This window comes from Coffea arabica, chromosome 4e, assembly GCF_036785885.1.
Source record: "Coffea arabica cultivar ET-39 chromosome 4e, Coffea Arabica ET-39 HiFi, whole genome shotgun sequence".
In the NCBI taxonomy this organism is placed as follows: domain Eukaryota; kingdom Viridiplantae; phylum Streptophyta; class Magnoliopsida; order Gentianales; family Rubiaceae; genus Coffea; species Coffea arabica.
Window position 1 is genome coordinate 931,493 of NC_092317.1, and position 20,040 is coordinate 951,532.

The 20,040-nt window shown below is 36.4% G+C and overlaps 2 protein-coding genes across 7 annotated transcripts; both read right to left on the reverse strand.

Moving 5' to 3' along the window:
• Nucleotides 1-3,321: 3,321 nt before the first annotated feature.
• On the reverse strand, nucleotides 3,322-7,504 carry LOC113741673 (probable nucleoside diphosphate kinase 5). Of its 5 annotated transcripts, none has more exons than XR_011813390.1 (7): nucleotides 7,294-7,502; nucleotides 6,499-6,592; nucleotides 5,820-6,044; nucleotides 5,113-5,220; nucleotides 4,853-4,962; nucleotides 3,967-4,094; nucleotides 3,322-3,791 (listed from the first exon to the last, which is right to left on the reverse strand). XR_011813390.1 is itself a non-coding variant. In XM_027269263.2 (6 exons), exons 2-6 carry the CDS (start codon nucleotides 6,576-6,578, stop codon nucleotides 3,763-3,765), a joined length of 552 nt encoding a protein of 183 aa, XP_027125064.1. In that variant the 5' UTR covers nucleotides 6,579-6,592; nucleotides 7,294-7,495; the 3' UTR covers nucleotides 3,322-3,762. The 5 variants fall into 5 exon arrangements, 2 of the variants coding, with proteins under 2 accessions (XP_027125064.1, XP_071903024.1); XR_011813391.1 differs by lacking the exon at nucleotides 7,294-7,502 and adding an exon at nucleotides 6,694-7,228; XR_011813392.1 differs by lacking the exon at nucleotides 6,499-6,592 and having other exon boundaries at nucleotides 7,294-7,504.
• Nucleotides 7,505-8,565: 1,061 nt separating this feature from the next.
• LOC113741533 (uncharacterized) lies at nucleotides 8,566-15,643 on the reverse strand. 2 transcript variants are annotated; one of them, XM_027269069.2, is made up of 13 exons: nucleotides 14,895-15,643; nucleotides 14,327-14,470; nucleotides 14,003-14,215; nucleotides 13,834-13,923; nucleotides 13,562-13,678; nucleotides 12,546-12,815; nucleotides 11,691-11,847; nucleotides 11,153-11,230; nucleotides 10,734-10,834; nucleotides 10,342-10,512; nucleotides 9,737-9,811; nucleotides 9,171-9,251; nucleotides 8,566-9,050 (listed from the first exon to the last, which is right to left on the reverse strand). In XM_027269069.2, exons 1-13 carry the CDS (start codon nucleotides 15,282-15,284, stop codon nucleotides 8,727-8,729), a joined length of 2,211 nt encoding a protein of 736 aa, XP_027124870.1. In that variant the 5' UTR covers nucleotides 15,285-15,643; the 3' UTR covers nucleotides 8,566-8,726. The 2 variants fall into 2 exon arrangements, with proteins under 2 accessions (XP_027124870.1, XP_071903026.1); XM_072046925.1 differs by lacking the exon at nucleotides 13,834-13,923.
• Between the last annotated feature and the right edge of the window lie 4,397 nt (nucleotides 15,644-20,040).

Here is a 20,040-nt window from a genome sequence, read left to right on the forward strand (position 1 = left end):
TAACAAGTGAGGACCCTCCTGCCCAACCAAGCCCATTGGACGACTTGATAGACAAAGGAAGTTTAATATTCTTCTTTTATAGACAAACTTAATTGACATGCTTACAACTCAATTACTTACAAAAAAAAAAAAATAATAATAATGACCTCTTAGATCTAGCAGGTAAAGAATGACATGAAGTATTTTTTCTAACAGGCGTTCAGTCCAATCGGCATTTGTTATTGTGCTCAAATTAAATCTAATTTAATATGTGAATGCACACATTACATTCATTACGCTTACCTTATAATTATTAACTTCATTTTGACCAAAACAGAAAAAAAAAAAAAAAAAAAGTATTTAGGGATCTATTTTAACGAGAGCATACTTTTATTTATGGATTTTGATGAGAAAATTTCGTAGACGAACGTAATGGGGATAGATTTGGCATGCCAAGAAGAATATTAATTTATTTTTAAGTATAGAAAACGAAAAATGGAAAAAGGAGAAGGACAAATTGATACGTGTCGCGACAGAGAAACTTGATCAATTGTTGTCGGATCAACACGTGTACCAAAGGGGTCGGGTTGACTTCATTTCTCGTTCTGCCAACGACAATGGGAAGCTCTCTCTCGCTCTCTGGCGTTGTTAAATGGTAATCAACACTCACTTAATGCTTCTACTATGCTAAATCAATCTTGGATGGATTAGTTTAGCAGTAGTAGCTTAGGTCTAAGCGTTTGACGAGGTCTCATCTTATTATTCTACTACTGCTACTTTATACGTACGGTTTTCAGACTTGAAACAATAATCTTTCTCTGCTTCTGTTGCCCCAAGAAGATTTTAACTTGGATTCTGCTCTTTAAGTACTCTGTATATACATACATACATATATATATATATATATATATATATATGAATAAGCATGCTATAATACAGGTAAGAGATAGATTGAGAGAGACAGAGGTATTCAATGGCGGACTTATTAGTTCTTTTGTAATTTCAAGAAGAATGTTTAGTTAATCCAAGCCATCTGATTGGAGGATTAAAAATGGTGCTTCTCCCCCTCAAGACACTTACCATGTGATCCAACTGCTCATAATCCCATTTCCCGCTCCAGCCGCTGGCAGTATACTAACTGTGATTTGGACGCAAATATTATCTACGCACAACTACTAATTTCTGTCATTAATATTCAAGGGCCAGGGAGCTACTCTACTGCAAATTCACCAACTTATCATTAAGATGATAGAAATCAAAGAAACCACTTATTACTTCTAAAACTTGCAGGGCCAGCTAGATAGGAGACAGCTGATGTATGTTTTCCTAATTGTCATTAATATATCTGAATCTTCAGCTGCGAGAAATGAAGGGCCTTTCCTTTCGGTAGAGAGTTTCTGGCAATGTTCAAGGAAGAACTGGCACCAAGAAAATGCATTCCTATTCTTTCGAGTGAGGTGTAAATATAATATGACAAGCAAAAGATTGGGTGAAAAAACCAAAGACCAAGTGTTAATGCTATATTAGCTCAAGCTCAGATAGATATTTGTGCGCAGTAGTGGTAAAGGAAAAGAGAAAGGGGGGGGGGGGGGGGAAGGAGGGGTTGGGGAATTGAGATTCACGTCACCCTACTGGTCACCAACTTGCTTCCTACCTAGTCTTTCTAAATTCTGAACTATCCTCGAGATGCATGTAAGACCTTTAAGTAGAAAAAAGATCCTGAAAGAAAGAAAGGAAGGAAGGAAGAAGCAATGAGTATGAAGGGGAGGCACGCATGTGAGGGTGTGATTGGGGAGAAATGAGATTTACTAGTAGTTTATTGTGTAGAGGTTTGGAAACCAACTGATACCCTGCGCGGAAGGACGAGAGACTTGCCAAATCTGGAAAGTCGTACAAGAGTTGCCCAAAAGTTTAAGGCACTGCATGATGTGGACCTCTATCCTCCATGGACTTTTGTAATTTTCCAATTCCCACCCTCCCTTGTTTGACTGGCACTTCTTTCCATTCCATCTTCTAGCATTCCTACGATCCCTACTCGCCTCCTTCCTAAATCCTCCTAGGGAAGAAAAAGGGGAAAATAAAAACAAAAAATTCTCGGCCAAAGACTAGTTAGTGCTGCAGGATGGAAGCATCAGCTCAATTCGCTCCTTGCATCTTGCAGGTTGTTGCCTTGATTGAACTGGGGGTTCATAGTTCATACGACACGAGTGCAATTTGTTTCTTACTTAATTCTTTAGTGCCGTTGATGGTTTTCATGGGCTGCATACATTACATATGTTTGATGCTGTTTGTATACGATTGTTTGTGAGTACGTGATAGAATTAACAAAACGTTTGTCTCCTACATATGATCGTTGACATGCATTAAAGTTGAGTGTGGATTACTATATATGATTTTGCTTTTAATCTTGGCGTTTACTAAAAGATAGTGGATTTAAAAGTTTGTCCAACGTTTTGCAGTAATAGAAAGAAGTTTGGCAAACGGATAATGGAGGGCAATTCAAGGTGGAGGACGGAGTTTTCTATGTCCAAGGAATTTTTTTTTTTTTTTTTCACAACGATAACAGTTGTATAATCTAATCTAACATAATCTAAGAACAGGGGGAGTATAATCGACGGGAATTTTGTCGAAAGAAGCCACCCAAAGGTGTTAGCCACAATTAAGTGACAAGTTTGGTGGGAGGTCAAGGTTCTTCCCAAGACTTTAAGGTCTAAGGGGGGAGTAATTGAGTGATAATCTAAAAAGCTGAAAATGAGTCATAAACTTTGTCAGAGGCATCAAGCACCACAACAATAGATAACCTGTCAGCGGGCAAATTAGCTTCACGAAAACAATGTGAAACTTGAGAGAAATGAACACGAAAATGCATAAGCTGCTCAAGCTCCCTCTGAACAGTCTATGGACAGTGCACCCACCCTTCCACCATCTGAACTAAAATCTTCGAACCCCACTCAATGTGCAAGTTGAAAAATCCCCTGGAATATGATTAGTATATGGAAGCACCTGAACTAAAAGACAGTAGATGTGGAGTACTGTTTTCACCAGCACAACTATGGACAATGTGTTGAAATGTGGAAGCAGCACTTATTTTATGTAGTTGAAATATCAATACCATAATGTACAGTGACACCATAGCTGTTACCTGGCATTTGCCAATACTTGACAAAGCAATGTCCTGAATTGACTCTACTCAAAATCTGAAAAGCAGACTTTAAATCCTTCTATCCTATAGATAATCAAACCAACACTCCAACATCAAGGTAGAAAAAATCCCTCACTCCACCCCAATTCACCACAACCAGAATATAGAACAAAAGAAAAGTGCACACAGAAGAAAGATCATACAATGCTAAAGTAGATCATTGTCCCATTGATTGAGTGGCAGACATCTTGTTCACTTATAATCAGCTGAAACACAATCACTTGCAATACAAGTGATTCTCTTTTCTCTTAATTCTGTAATCATTTACTATAGATATTTTCTACGTCATACGAATTTGGTTTTGGATTCACAAATTTCCCACTCAAACTACAGTGAATGAGCACCTTCATTGTCAAAAGCTTTCCACTATGAGAAAAAAAAAAAAAGAATTCATACAATTCATGCTGATAAAGCAAGCTTTACAAGATCACAAGGACTTAGTTTTCGATTCCCAAGCAGATTTTTATGCTCCTATTGCCCAAAAGAAAACGTGTCTCTCACCAGTTAAATGATGGGCACTAAGCCTGGCAGAAGACGCTGTTGATGACTTAATAATTATTGCACTCCAAGTGTTTAGATCATTACAATTCATCATGCTTCGGAAGAAACCCTGCAGAATGAAAAACATGAGAAGCAACACACACACACAAAATGCGAAAGACTTCCCAATATAGAAACAGGAGATGAAGAAAATTATTGTCAAAGTTGAATACTGCTCTTTGTAATATTTAGTGAAATGATGTCTCGGCTTATATCTAGTAGAGAGAGAGAGAGAGGGAGGCAACCTTATGGCATCTTCAAAAAAACCAGTCTTAAATTCATCCAGAAGGGCAGAGGTTGTAAATACTGACACATAGCTTAACCAATCATTTACAAAGTTTGGAAGGTGCCGCAATCAACTCAAAAGCATTACCTATCAAATCATGTTTGAAAGATGGAAAAGATTACGAGAGAATGCTACGTCAGAATTCCATAAAGTTGTTTTTTAGAGGACCAATTAGACATGACGAATATGGTAGTAGGTGTTGCTTTTGTCACTTCATATTAACCAAAAAAGCAAAAAACATGTAAAAATACTTCATCAATTCACTTGATCCAAGAATACCTATCTCACTATATATTGGAAGCCTGCTGCACGAATTTCGTTTACATATCCTGTCTGCTTATATCTGGCTACCAACTCTTTGATCACAAGTTAACGCATTTATTACTATGACCAGAACAGGAAGTCACTTTCCCCAAGTTACACCAATCAGCACTGTCTCAGCTTGATTGCATGCACATTGAGTACTGATTTTCTATTAAGCTATTCTCTTCACATGTTGTTTTTTCTTTATCATATCCAACATGTTGTACAAGCCATATCTGGAACACTAGGAACACAAAGCTGTTTAAGAACTGCTCCTTGTATTTAATGTACATTTTGTTGAGGTAGAATGACAAAGGTGAACAGATCAAAAGAAAATGTTGGATCATGTACTAGAATGGAGTCTTAACCATCAAATTTATCATAAAAATGACATGTATTGAAATGTTACGGAGTCTACAACTAGGTTTGCTACTCCTATGACGTATGCCTCTTTTTGCATACTTCTGGATTCTTTCAAATTAAGATTCAAAAGTTTTTATGTAGAAAATGTTTAGCTATGCAACTAAAATTGCACAACTGACCTGATGATGACTTTTCAAAGAAAAAGGCTATTTCTCTCACTGCAGATTGAGGTGAATCTGACCCATGAACACAATTCCTCTGTAAATCCAGGCCACACATGGCTCTGATGCTGCAGGAGAAGCAAAAAGAACTTCATAAATAAATACCAATATAGCAAGAAATATGCTTGAAAAGTTCTCTACAAATAATGACTTGGAAAGTGGATGAGAAGAAATGAGATTGGCAGAAGAGAACAGACTAGTAGAGGACAGCAAAAAACCTGTGAGGGTGTGTAACCTTAGCTGTCTGGGCATCTGTTGGTCCAATTAAAGCACGCCAATCAGCAACAGCATTTGCCTTCTCCAAAACCATCATCAACACCGGACCACTAACACAAAGAAAGAACATGAGGGAGGGAGGGAGGGAGGGAGGGAGGCCGGGGGGGGGGGGGGAGATAGAGAGAGAGATGCCAATCCACAAGAGCAATTGCCTTCTCCAAAACCATTATCAACACTGGACCACTAAAACAAAGAACATGAACGCAAATGTTGTGGGAGAAAAAATTTGTTTTAAAAGGTCCGAGGCCATCTTTTGGAATCTCCAATTATTGATAACATAGACTGTCTTGACCAAGTCATCATGTTCAAGTCTGGAATACGGCAAATTCACATACTGCAATGCAACTCAGATTACCACATGCAAAGGCCAATTGGTTCTTGAAATAGTTGAAAGGGGAAAAAATAACCAGATAAAGATTTAAAAAACCGTGTAAAAATATTGCATCACTTCCATAAATCAACAATAGAAGATACTGGAGCAATCTCAGTTGCAAATCTACAAGCTTGATTTGCCATTTTGCATTCGAATTGAAGTCCAAAGTCAATTTGTAATAAAAAAAATTGAAATAAGCAGACTGCAAATACCACATTAAATTCCTACCCATCTACCAAGTTAAAGGGCTTGAAATTATTCACGAGGCAAGAATACCTGGTCATGTACCGGACAAGGCCTGGAAAGAAGCTTCTCGAGGAGTGCTCAGCATAAAAATCCTTCACAGTCTCCTCATCGAGCTGAACCGTAGTTTCATTGGTGATGCCAAAACCAAACTCTGAAATGATTTTCTTGATAGCAGTAGTGTAATTTCCAGACACTCCATCTGGTTTTATCATAGCAAATGTCAAATCTTTTTCTGTACTTGATTCCGCAGAACACCTACATTAGCATGGGGTTCATAGCTCATAGCTCAAAAATTAGCATGTAGGCATAATTAAGGAATTGCATTGGAATAAAGTTCACAACTTGGATATTGGCATATAAGTGAAAAATCTCATTGGAATAAAGCTCGTAACTTGGAAATTAGTATAACAATCACAATTCATGAAGCTCATCTCTAGGAAACTAGTAAATCACATTCTTCAAGTTAATTAATTGGATGGAAATTACTATAGAGATCACAATTCATCGACCTCATACCTAGGAAACTAGTAAATCACTCACATTCTTAAAGCTCATTAATTGGAAGTTGGCATAGAGATCAGAATTGATAATTAATAAATTCATCAACAGATAAAGTATCTACTTACGGGAAATGCAATTGCAGAAAACACAGAAAGAGGGGGGGATGGGTGTTGGGAAGATTCAGCTCGTGACAGTAGAATCTGCTTACGTTTGAAGACAAGGCAGTATTGAGACGAGAAGGAAAAGAAGCTTGAACTCTTCGAAGAACGTAATGAAGTGAAGATCCATTTCACAGCATCAAACTGATTGAATACCCAAAAAAAAAAAGATCATTGCACGGGAGACGTACAATATATCATTTTTATGTTTAATAAAAACCAGGAAAAAATGACGGTTTAATCACCTCTAGAAGATACACAAATAAAAAAATGACTGTTTAATCATCTTTAGAAAATACACAAGTCACTCTCTTCAACATCGACTTCAGAAGCTGGTAATTATAACTGAAATGGGTACCGAGGAAATTGACTTCCAGCAGAGAAAGTCAATCTTTGGACTTGTGTTAGAAGTAGGCTCCAAAAAAAAATAATAAAACATCAAGTCCCGGAACGTATTTTGTTTCTCAAACGACTCCATCATTTTTTCTTATGAAGGACAATTAATATCAAAATCTCCCCATTGGCACCATTGCTGCCTTCATTACCACTTATGATTCTTATAATCAATTCTGGGATGGATTTTAATTCTTATGATGAAACCATGGAGTATCTGAACAGAAGTTTGCTAATATCTCCTTGCCAAGAAAATGAAAATGGGACTCGTGTGTAAGATTGAAAGGCGCTGAAATTGAATACTATGTTGCAGCAGCCAGGGAAAATAAATTCTAGCAGCCTATAAGATTTAACAATGGTATTCTAGTAAAAAGAAACGAAGAGAATTGATAATTGAGCAGAAAAGAGAAAAAAAAAAAAAAGAAAGAAAGAAAGAAAGAGAAGTGATTTACCTGTGAATAGAGGAAAATTTAAGTGGGCGAAAAATATACTAAAAGTATCTGTTTGTTAATACTCGCGGCGGCTCTTGTGTTTTGACCGGCTCCCGAACGAACAGAACTGAGTTTACGGGACGATGTCGGGCGGTGTCAGAGAGGAAAAAACATTCGCTATTTGTTTTTCGCCGAGGATTCCGCCAATCAAATCAAATCAAATCCCCTTCTGTCTTTTTTTTTTTTTGGTCTTCATATTTTTGAGATTACAATTATCTCCTTATATATTCATGTGAATTAGTAGTGAAGCTAAATCAAGTAACTTTACTTGTGCTCGTGAGCTACTCTGTCAAGGTTTCAACTTCAGTTCGAACTATTTGTCTAAAGTTAATTTTTATATTCTTTTTATTATAATGTTAATTATATTTGTCTAATGTTAATTATATTCTTTTTTAAAATTATGTGTAAATATTAATTTTTATTAGTTGAGATCGATTAGATTTGAATAGGCTCGATTGAGTTTAATTAGACTTAATTTAGATTTAATTAAACTCGAGATCAAGTAAAATAAACTGAAATCGAACTTGAGTTTGACTTTCAAAAACTCGACGAGTTCGAACTGAAACTCAATTATTCTATCTTGAGTCGAGTTTGAATAGTACACTATTCGAATTTGACTCGACTCGAGTGCACTCCTAGTGTAAATTATCAGGAGAAGTCGTTGTCTTTTCAGAAGTTTATCAAGATCTATGACATATGCCAATTCTCAAAATGTAATTGGGATTTTGTGAGCGTCAATTGTACAATTCCTCTACCTCTTGAAGAAGGAATATGATGATAAGTGCCCACTACTCGAAGCATATAAATATAATGGCATGCTTGACGTTCGAATGTTATACCACAACCTGAGACTTCAGATCTATGGATGTATTGTTTTGACAGGGGAAGCTAGTACCAGCATCCGCTTCTCATCACCAAATTACAAGTTTTGCCACGATTCATATTTTCAGTTTCTAGAATTTTCAAAATTCCTTGATTTTCTTCTGCCGTGCTAAACCTACATCTGCGTGTTCCATTAAAAAAAAAAAATTGTAATCACAAATTAAAAGGAAACCCAATATTTTAATTTTAAAATCAGAAAATCCAGGTCCCAAATCAACATATTTTGTTGCCAAATGAATGTAATCCCAGTCTCGATCAAAAGCTGAGCAAAATCTTGATTGAAAAAAAATCCATCAAAATTTGGAATTGATAGACATGACAAGATAATAGAGAGGGAGAGAGAGATGATGATGATGATGATGATGATCAACGAATAGAACATTATAGAAACCGAAACGTCTTCAGTCTAGGTATGTATCTATGCGTATATACATATATAGTTATATACACACAAAACCCTTCATTAAAGTGTACACTGAAAGAAGGGTAGCTATACATTCTTGCGGGGCTTCTTAACCGCAGAAGTCACAAGAAAAACAGACCTCACAACAAAAATTCATGCACCCGAAACATGCAAGCGCAGTGCATAGCTGCGTCAAAACCACTGCACACTGGTCATTAAGCCGGCTACAGAACTGAATGAAACACATGCAACAACAGCAATCTAGCATTCTGCCGCACAAATTTCTAGCAGCTTTCGTTATCATTTCTGAAGTTTCATGCAATTTAGGTTCTGCTGTTTCTGGTGGAACATTCTCTGCAGTGGCCTTCAAGCTACCAAAGCCAGCCCCCACTGTACGCAGGACTATTATTTTCTTGCCACTTGATTCACTTAGCTGCGCATTTAATCGATGTCATGCAGCAATTTCAATGAACATCAATGTGCATTCCTTTTTTAACCAAACAAGCAAATTTAAGAATAGGTTAGTAGCCCAATTAAAGCATGAATCGCACACCTGCTTCTCCTTCTTGGTCTCTACCAAAACCAAGTTGGTGTACTCTGAAGGCACGCCCATCTGCAAGCTCATTCTCTCAACCTGCAACCATACGTAACGAGCCTAAGTAACATACAAGTAACAAAAGAAGCAAATATGCCAGGATCAGAATGGGCGAAAAAGTAAACATCTTTAACAACTGATCTATATACAGCATTAAGAGACACTGACAATTTTTATTGATCTTGAACTCCTAGAAGCACAAAAAGAAGGCAGTCATACATAATTAGTTAAAAACATCTTATAAAGAAAATTTCCCTTGTGATTTCTTGGGGTTGTGGTCCTCAACTAAACATGCTTCTTAGAATTAGAAAATCTGCCTTCATTGCTCGCCGCATGGCCAGACACATAAAAGTATCCCAATAGAGATGCACAAAACTAAGATAGCTACTAAACACTCTCCCACAATGAACTGAACTCCACCCAGAGGATTTGGCTGCTAGCTATAACTTGCCAACCTTACTTTTTGAATATATTGCCCTGTTGAGATTTCCTACAAAACATGAGAAGGAGAAGTAAAGACCAACCTTCTCCTCTAGTTGTTTATCTTCTGATAGCCACGCATTAGCTGTCAGTGCATCAATTTGACTCTTTGCAAACATCTGCAATAGAAATAGTAATCAGATTACAGAAATCCTTTTGATTGCAGCTTTCTCCAGGAAAAAAACATGATCGATGAACATTTTTCTGATATCTTTTCTCATAAATTCTGTTCAATTAGTTCAAAATAAACCTCTAAAGAACCAGAGATCCATATAAATCAGTTAAGTCCATTATTTGACAGTGTACTTGTGAAACATTGTAATCAATTTGAGCAGTCGGTATCAATTATTTCCAAAAAGGAAAAGCTTTGTTGCTTCGAATGACTCTTGCACTTGATAATTTGGATGTCTGTGAGACAGAAGGTAGACTGACTTCTTCGATACTTGGGGACCAAAAACAATTCAAACTCTCCTAGCTGCAAAAGAGTCGAGCCATGCTTTTGAATAAAACATATGCTTTTATTTTCTTTTGTGTTTCAATTTATAACAATGTTAAGTACCAACCACAGGAGTGTCAAACCTGATTTCAAGGAAAACATCATAACAAAAAGCATAGGTTAACTTCACATGGGTCAAGTCAAAAGCATTACTCTTTCCATCGGGAAATCCTTTGCTTTCTGCACCTTTGCATCAATAACATAATTTTCCAAATCAGCCAATGTACCACGAAATTTTACAGAGTCAGGAAATTTCCCAGTGTATCTGCCTGACACAAGTAATGGACTTTCGGACAACAGGTCTGGCAGCTGAAACGGATATAACTGCAATGAGGAGAGATATAGTCACATTAGAACTGAAGAAAAGACAAATACATTACTGAGGAAAAGTACCAAAAGGAGAAATCAGATTGTTCAGCATAAACTTTAAAATATTGGTGGTAAATAGATCAAGAAGAAAAAATATCCAATTGTAATGAGTTCTGATATGTAACTTGTGCAACTAATACCACTGTATGCCTAGAAAAATATCAGGTTCAGCTTACCTCAAGTGAATCAAGCTGTTCAAGACAATCAATGGTTAAATCTGCAAGAATGACTGATGATGCTTGATCAAATAGTCTTTCCAACCGAAAGTCAATTGAATCTGGCCACATGAAATTGATGATAAAACATAAGATCTTGAATATTTGATTTATATGTTTTCAATAACTTTGAGATTAATGGTAAATGAAACTTGCATTATACTGAAAAATGTAAATAAAATTTAACTCCAAAGTAACTACAGCACTTAAGAACTCAAATGATGATAAAGTAGATCATCACATAAGAAGCAGATGGGCTGAAATCTCTTTCCTGTTTACTTCCACACCATTTGTCTAAAAAGAGCAAAGATCATCCATAAGCAAATGCTAAAACAAGGCAAAACATCACTAACATGGTCAGCTCAAATAGAGCAACTCACCCATGTCATATGCAGCATCATAATAACCTCTCCCTATTTCGGCAAGCACTTGCAGGAAGTAGTGGTTACAATATGAACCTGAAGAGCGAAAAACCAATGAAGTATTACATGTTGAAATTGTCAAATAACATGGTTCAGAGACGAATGTTCAGACAAAAACATAAGAGGAGATCTTTTGAATACCCCATGAGCCACCAAGATTAATATCGCAAAGATGCAACTCAATCATTTGTCATCTAAATATGAAAATGAGTAATATGGTAATAACAAGGATCAAATGTCTGAATGAACCACTGCACAATGCAGCACCACACGTATAGATGATTTTACATGATCAATGATGCGAACAAAAAGCTTGTGATTGTAGAAGAGATGCTTATTTATGTGCCACACTTGGTTAGAGAGAAAGTCTTGCAGGGTTTGAAAGAACATAAAGACGCTTCTTTGTTTAATCTGAGGCATGTTCTATTCGCAGGGATTAGAATAAAATTGTCAACAACAAAGAAAATCAGGTAGAACTATATGGCAATGCACCTACCAATTGCCAATGTGTTAATTCGAGGAGAATTAAAGCCTCCCTCCATGGCTTGATGTTTCACGATAGCACAAATATCTCGCTCATCTTCAACACTCCCATCAGTAATGAGAAATATAAGAGAAATCAAATCGCCAGCTTTCGACATCATCTTTAGTGCCTAAAATAAGTAAGCTATAAAGGTAAATGCACATTTTGACTGGAATACTATAGCATGTGTTCACTTCAGGAAACCCAAATACTCAAGAGATGAAAAAATTGCAAACAATGAAAAAATTAACCAATTCTGAAGATGTGCTCTGCAAGTAAGCAATCTCAACAACCATCTCAGACACATACCCTACTGTAGGGATTGAAATATATTAAGACATGATATATGTGAGATTGTTCAAACGATGACAATCAAAGTACATAGGTAACCCAGACGATACATGCTAGATCAGAATATCAAAGGCACATATTTTATAGGGCAAAGGCACTGTTAGAGGATGAAATTGTTAGCTAAGTCCACAATTGTGCTCTGCTGGTAAAAATTTTAAATCTGTGTCAAAGGATGTTCATGGAGGGAATCAAGTGTACTGCAAAATAAGCTATTGTGACCCATGGTTTTGTTTTAATTGCATCAGGCTGTCATGTAGCAACAGTCAACTTACTAGGCGAAAAAGCCCAAGATTCTTTTTCTAACTTTAATAACATCTACTGGATAACAAGTCAACTGAGAGAAATCAAATGCTAGACTTGTGGGTTTCATGATTAGTTTGTTTCCTGTATCATCTCTTGAAATGAAAATTTCAGCAAATGTAGTCAAATAAAAACAAAAATTACATATATAAATTCATGACCAAGTTCTTTAACTACCTGACTTAGGGGAAGTGAAATATTTGTACTGCCATCTGCTACAACATTATTAGCAATCCATTGACTAGCATTTTCAATCACCTCCTTGGTTGCCAGCTCCATGGACGATGAAAACAATAAGCTAAGACCATTAAAAGCAATAATGTTAAAACTGTCTGCTGGGTTTAGCTTGGACAGTGCGGTTAGCACTGCAGCTTTGACTTTATCCAGAGGGTCTCCTCTCATGCTCGCACTTATGTCAACTACAAAGATGACTTCCTTTCTGAAAACCTGCAAAATAAGAAAAAAGGTAATGAAGAGAGGGCAACCACATGTTCCATGAAATATAAAGATGGAGGATGACAGGCACAAAAGATATTACACCAGATAGTAAGGGGATGTATTCCTGTTACAAAACTAAGCACCATTTTAAGCAGAAAAAGTTAAGTCTGGCATATTCTACCTCGGACTAGATAAACTGAGGCTCCCTAAACTAGCAACAAAGCTGAAGGGTAGAAGACCATGAGCAACTCATTCAAAACAAACACTGTCTACACGCAAATATAAATGCCCGTCTATATCCACAGTAAGGGAAAAAAATTAAGCATCCCCTAATGAGCAAAACTTTGAAAGTCACATATTCTAATGGAGTGGCATCAATTATAAGAACAAAGTTTATCTGAAACCAAACTCAGGAAAAGCAAACAAAAGTATGTGTCCTGCATGATGAAGGAAGAAAGTTAATATCATCTGGTATTCTATAAATAGCAACTGCCTGCCACATTTTCTAGCTTTTGACATCAAAGTCAGACCTACAGAAGTGAAGAATTTGGGCCATTTAACTAAATACCCTTGCAGACTACATATAGGTGAAAGTAGGAAAATAACGTTCTGGGAATACGAGGCCAAACAAAAAGCATTATTCTGCAAACATGAACATGAAATGTAAAAGACTTGCCTAAAAGGAAAAACTTTTACCTGACTGAAGCATTTATGGAGATAGGACATATAAACTATGAGAAGATCAACAGTCTAACCTTCCTGTTATTAGTATTTCCAGGGTACAGATAAAAGCAAAACATGTCTCTCTGGTCAAAGTCATGCAGAGGAGGTGACTGCAAGAGCACACCACCAACTATGTCATTTGAAGAAACCTGAAGCAGTCATCAGAAGAAATATACGAGTCATTTCATTACCAGGTTTCTGCATCTCAAACAATCAAACTCACCATCATCCAAAGATCAGCTTAGGCAGAATCGATGCAATTAAACAGTCATATAAAACTCGTGATCAATGTTAAGTGGCTTACACTGTATATGAAACTGAAGTCATTTATTGACCACATAGAAGCTTCCCTCTCATATGAAAATTGTAGTTTTTCAGCTTGGCGACTTACTTGCTGTGAAGCAATTTGTTTGGGGAATTAAAATCAGTTCAGTATATGATTTGAGTAATTAAAATTTAGAAAACATAGATACCTTTAAAGGATGGCTAGAACTATTGCAGAAAATCTCCACCGCAATACCAGAGTTCACATTCAACAGTATCTTTTCAATTTTAGACACCTTCTTCCCAACAGGGGTGACGTACTGCGGAAAAGTGAACGGTATCTTGAGGCACAATTGATTATTTTGGCACAACAATTTCTGGGACCAACTGATCCTGACTGAAAGCGTACATCCTCCATCAACCTGAAAAATGCAACAGTAAATCCACAGTTACCCTTATTTAACAAATATTTAACTGCAAAGTTAAAAGCAGCAGAAAGCAAAATCAATAACCAAATCTAACTGAATGTACACCTGAGGAATCTTCAAAGTATATATGTGGCCTTTCAACAAGAAGCCATCTTTAGCTTTATCTGCTTCTCTGTCTTCCTCCAATGTTGTCAATTGTGTAGAGTACGATCTCAGAGGGCATTCAACTTGAACACCTAGAATTGAACCCTGTTAGCCAAATGATGATACTTGAGAAAATTACGTTGGAGAAATTCAAAAACTGGCAGAAACACCATTTTGCAGGTTGAGCTAGTTGCAAAAAAATTAGCAGTAGAAAACATACAATAAAACAGAAACAACAGAATACAAAATTAAGCCACACACAAATTTCCTCCACGATCTATCTAATCACACACATATTGAATGGCCAACCAAAAAGCGTAGACACAGAAAAACCAATAGCATATAGACCGGTTCGTTTTAAAAACAGGAGTACGACCCTTACTATCTCCGTTTCCCTTACTAATTCAGTAATTCTACTCCCAGCTTTCTCCTTTCCACTACCTGGCCTTCTAAACAAGCATCATAGCCGTTCATTTCATCTTCCCAGGAAAACATGATAAAAATAATTCAACAGAAAGTAAGTAGAGACCTTTTCGCCCATTGGGACAGCGATGCGGCAGTCGCAGCTTTTACTAGCAGAAACACAATGCAGCCGCCAAGTACCGGTGACAGTTATAAAAGCAGTATCCAAATAACAGTCAACCTCCATGGCCACTCCATGCATGTGCAGCGGAATCAACGCCGGGGGCTCGCACCTGCCATGAACGTACGGCTGGTAGCTGGGTATGTCAGGATTATCCACCATTGACGGCTCTGATATCACTGCATAAACCATCGGCCCCGTGGGCAAGAGCGGCCAATTAGTCTCTGACTTTCTCTCCATTACCGCAGGCGCCGGTGCCGAACTCTCTTTCCCGTAGAAAATTCTCTTGGATAGCTTCAGACCAAGCTCAACTGAGTTTGAGAACTGGTCCGCCATTTCTTCTTTCTTTTCTTTTTTTCTTTTTTTTTTTTAATTTGGGTTGTTAATATGAGAGATCGATGAGGATGAATTCGTTAACGTGGGCTGTTAAAAGAAGTGAAGATGAGGAAAAGGACTAAGTTGATGCTGGCTGGAGCAGAGTAGACGTCCGTTGTGAGAGAGAGTGCTACTAGAAAGACGCATTTATTTTTTCAATGCGACTGATCATTGATGGGCTCTTCTTTTCTGTGGGAATGATGAAGAAAAAGATGAAACAAGGAAGACGAGAGGATCTTCCTTCGTCTACTGCTACTATTAAGTATTACTTACTTCTCTGCTTGTATGTACTGGTGGTGGTGGTTACTAACTGGTGGTGATTGGCTTTTGGGTAATGGACACATTTGACGTGGGATATGTGTATGCTAGCACTTTTTTTTAGTGTTTTTTTTTCTCCCTTTTAATAGGACTTTTATGTAATTTCACTGTTGTATTGGAACATTGAGAGAGAGAGAGAGCCGAGTTTGTTTACGCTAGAATTTCAGTCAATGGTTATTTGCTACCATGTTTTAAAAATGCTTGGGGACTTGTATTAGGTGAGCAGTAAGAAATAAAATAATGATGATGAATGAACAAAGCTAAGTATGTTCATTTTGTGGGTTATTGGGTTGAATGTGATCAAGATAAGCATATTCTCAGTCATTTAAGAGGAGTTAAAACGAGCTTTCTTGCTATTCATCAAAGGGGTATAATTAGATATCGTGAAGATTTAAGAAAGTAAGGTATCGAGTTGAAATATTTAATTGCCTGCCAACCAATTTTACAATTGAAGATATACCAAGCATAAGTTAAATTTTTTTTTAAAAAAAAAGGTGTCCGTTTGGATTGGCCTATTTTTTAAAAACAAGTTTTTCAAATACAATACTATAGTAATACACAAATAAAAATAATTCAAAAAACAACATTTCATCCATATAATTTATCAAATATTTCAAAAACCATCCTATAATAAATTTTTTATATATATACTACTACAATAGAATATTTTTAAAACACTATCAAAAAACAGCTAATCCAAACAGTTAGATGGTTTCTTGTTTGAGTTAACCTACCCCCATCCCCGCCCAAAAAAAAAAAAAAAAAAAAAGAAAGCTAGTCACAGTCCTTTGTCATCTCTATTTTATTTATTATGGTCCATCGAGACTACGTGCTGGCCTCTCCTCTCCGATTTTCATTAACTCAGACACAAGTCAGTCTCCTTGTTGTGAGGGTATAAATGAAGACATCGAGGTATCTCTTACTTTCTTCTTGTATTAGTACATTTTGAAGCGGTGCTCATACTTGAATAATTTAAGAGGTGATGCAAAGCAATAATATTACTAGTACGTCGTAGTCAAGCGGAAGACTTGATTAGTGTCTGCCACACCGATAATGATGATTAATGTGTGGCTAATACGCATGATGGCTTGTCATTCTTAATGGTTAAAAGAAGCGAGCACCTACCGGCCCGAGAAAATAAAAATTGATTCGGACCACGGTGGTCCAAGGTGGCTGGACCAGGACCGCTGGACCTATTGACTATTGTGTCGTGGCGATGGCAACAGAAATTCGACAGCGCACAAAAATGCAAAAGGACGTAGCAGTCCAAGTTTTGGGCGTACAAATAGACAAATTCAATGTCAAGGCTTTTTCCGGTCCACAAACAGCAAAATTTTCCTCGTTGCAGCAACTCATAATTGTGGGAACTGAGTCGTGACTCTGGAGTGCACTTGAAAGTGAAAGGTGGAATATTTGAAAATTAAATATAGGATACTAATTTTAATACGTGAAAAAACTTTGGAATGATTTCAAAAACCTCCCCTAAAGTTTTTGACAGTGCTACTGCTCTCTCATGAAATTTTAAAAATATCATTAACCTTCCTTAAAATTAATGTTCTTGTAATAAATCAGCCCAATTCAAAAAAATCAATAATAAAAAAATGATTTCACGAGTGAGAAGAATATTTCATACCAAAAAGTACCCCTTATTTTATTACTAGTTGGTTGACTTAGAATCAAAAGGAAATATTAATTAAAAATATAAAAATAAAGGCTAAACTCTAGCATGAGTATAATAGAATTTAGTAACAATGATTATTTTTCACAAAACATCATGAAATAGCAAAATCAAAGTATTGGAGATGAAAACTTGTTAATTTGGAATCAAGAATTCCTAAACATTTAGTATCAGAATTTGAAAGATTTTAAATAGGAATTGAACAAGACGACGTATGGCCTTTTCAAGAAAAAAAAAAACATCACAATAGATAGCTAATGATAAAAAATATAAAATACACTAAAATATGTTATTTTTTTGAATTATTTTTTAACTTACAAGGTCCATTATTTCACATGATTAATAAGAAATTTCCATCATTTGTAATTTTTTTTTTAAAAAAACTACTCTCAAGCAACGTTTGGATTAATAAAAAGTGTATGATTTTAATGAAAAAAAAATCAAAATAGAACTTTTTTTTTCTTACAATCTTGTTTGGATTACATATAAAAAGAAAATAAAAGAAACACCAAATATTTTGAAAAAAAAAGGAGAGAATAGATTATGTGTAGTTACATTTTATCCATAACTTAATAAAATCTAATTGTAAACATATTTTAATACTTTACCCTCTTTTTTGTGTATTTTCATATTCATCTTATTATTCGTATGAAAAATTTATGAAATAATAATATTTCAATTGGAATTTTAATCATTTTTTAGGAGAAAGAAATTACGAGAACTGTTAAAATGAAGAAAAAGAATTTTAAAATGTTAACAATTACCGTTACAAAATTTAGAATTCAAGATTTTCAAATTTTTTATGTTCCAAATCATGATTAATTTAGTGCAAGTGACTCAATTGTTTCTCTCCATATAACTACGTAATATTTCCTAAATTGTAAGGATAATAAAGTCATTTAATCATCCATAAGATAAGCATTGGATCCCAAATAGCATATAAGGAAGACAATCGATATTTTTAAAACTTTAAAGGATGATAGTGAAATTGTCAGAAACCTCGTGAAATTATCCCAAAAAACTTTTATAGCGCTACTATTGTACCGTCGATATGGTAACAGTAGAAGCGCTGTTGATTACGGTGCCATGTTTTTCTTTCTTAACTTTAGACTTGTCTTTTACGACCCACAAAAATTAACAAAAAGAAATCGAAAAAGTTTACGTTGTCACTTGTCTTGTCTTGTCGTTAAATATTCTTAAAAGATGTCACTCACCTAACACTTGATTGATAAACACATCCAACAAACTAGCTGACGTGTTCTGCTTATCGCCTTCTGACTAGCATCGATTCTAATGCTCCCGAATGAATCTAGTCTCGATTCTAATGCTCCGTCATATTTTATGCTACTGCTTAACTCTCATTAGCTTTAATCTTGCAAGTTCAAATCAGGGAGACACCATCATTTTACGCCTCGACTCGCTTCAACTTGGGTTGATCACCTCACCTCTGCTAATCCTCAACACTACTGTATTCATCACCAGCTAGAAACAATATGGACGCGTGGTCACACTTGGAAATTTATCATGCTAGATTTAGGTTGTGTTTGGATTGCATTTTCCGTCATTTTTCATGGAAAAATTACTGTAGCGATTTGATATATGTGAGAGAAAAATATGATAGGGAAATGTGATCACGAAAAATGACAAATATTTTCCGACGGAAACAAGCAATCCAAACAAGGCCTTAGCATTTACTTATTTGGTCAACACTCGAGGAGCCTTTTGTTTTAGCGGCTCGCACCTGTCCACACTCCCAACTTAAAAACTGTCGTCGGCTTCCATTCATCATAATAGATAGTACATTGCATTTCATGTGCAGAATTGAGAATTATAGTCGTTACTGCCACGATATGCTTCATTCACTTCAAAATGAGGGCTCGCCCAGTATAAATGGTAACCATTCCTTGACAAAGAATGTAAATTCTGAATTACCATCAGTATTGTCCGCTCAATCTTTTCACTACACAATAACTTGGGAAACTGCTTGCACATTTTGTTTCTCAAAATTCTCACGCCTTCCATTTTTCAATGGAGAGAGGGAGATGGGTCATAATGCGATAGCGCATCAAGAAGTTCAGAAGAACAGAATCGCTGACCAGACCACAGTCCACAATAGGGAAACCCTTTTGGAACTTTTCCAGACAGAAAACCATGTCCATGACCATAGGCTAGTTTTAGGGACAGAAAATCATGTGTATGACCATAGGCTAGTAGTTTTGGAGCTCGAATACATGACAGGGCACTCCATTTTGCTGGGATCCCCAGGCAAGTTCGACAAAACATTTGCCCATCAAAGTGGCACTGGTAGGACACACCAGTGGGACAACTGTAGCCGAAATCCCACCCGCTTTTCAGCACACAAAATGACGAATCTATCACAACTGTCTTTTACTCAAAATACAGAGTGTATCCCTTAATCCAAGGCACGCATTCCTGAGAAAAGGCATGGACGGTCAAGGCTTCACATAAAGCCCCTTGTACGCCGCCCCTATACCCACAGCCCCTGAGGCAGCATCAAAGTGAGATATGCCTAGAGCTAATTCTGTGAACAGCAATGGGCCCTCAAGCATTTAAGATGGCATCCCCAGTTCAGCCAATTACCAGGTTCAAAATCTCCAGATATCGAGTGTGTTTGGATAGAGTATTATTTGAGATACAATTAGTATCGCACTTTTTGTAATGTGATATAAAAATGTGATCGAGAAAATAAAAAACACATTC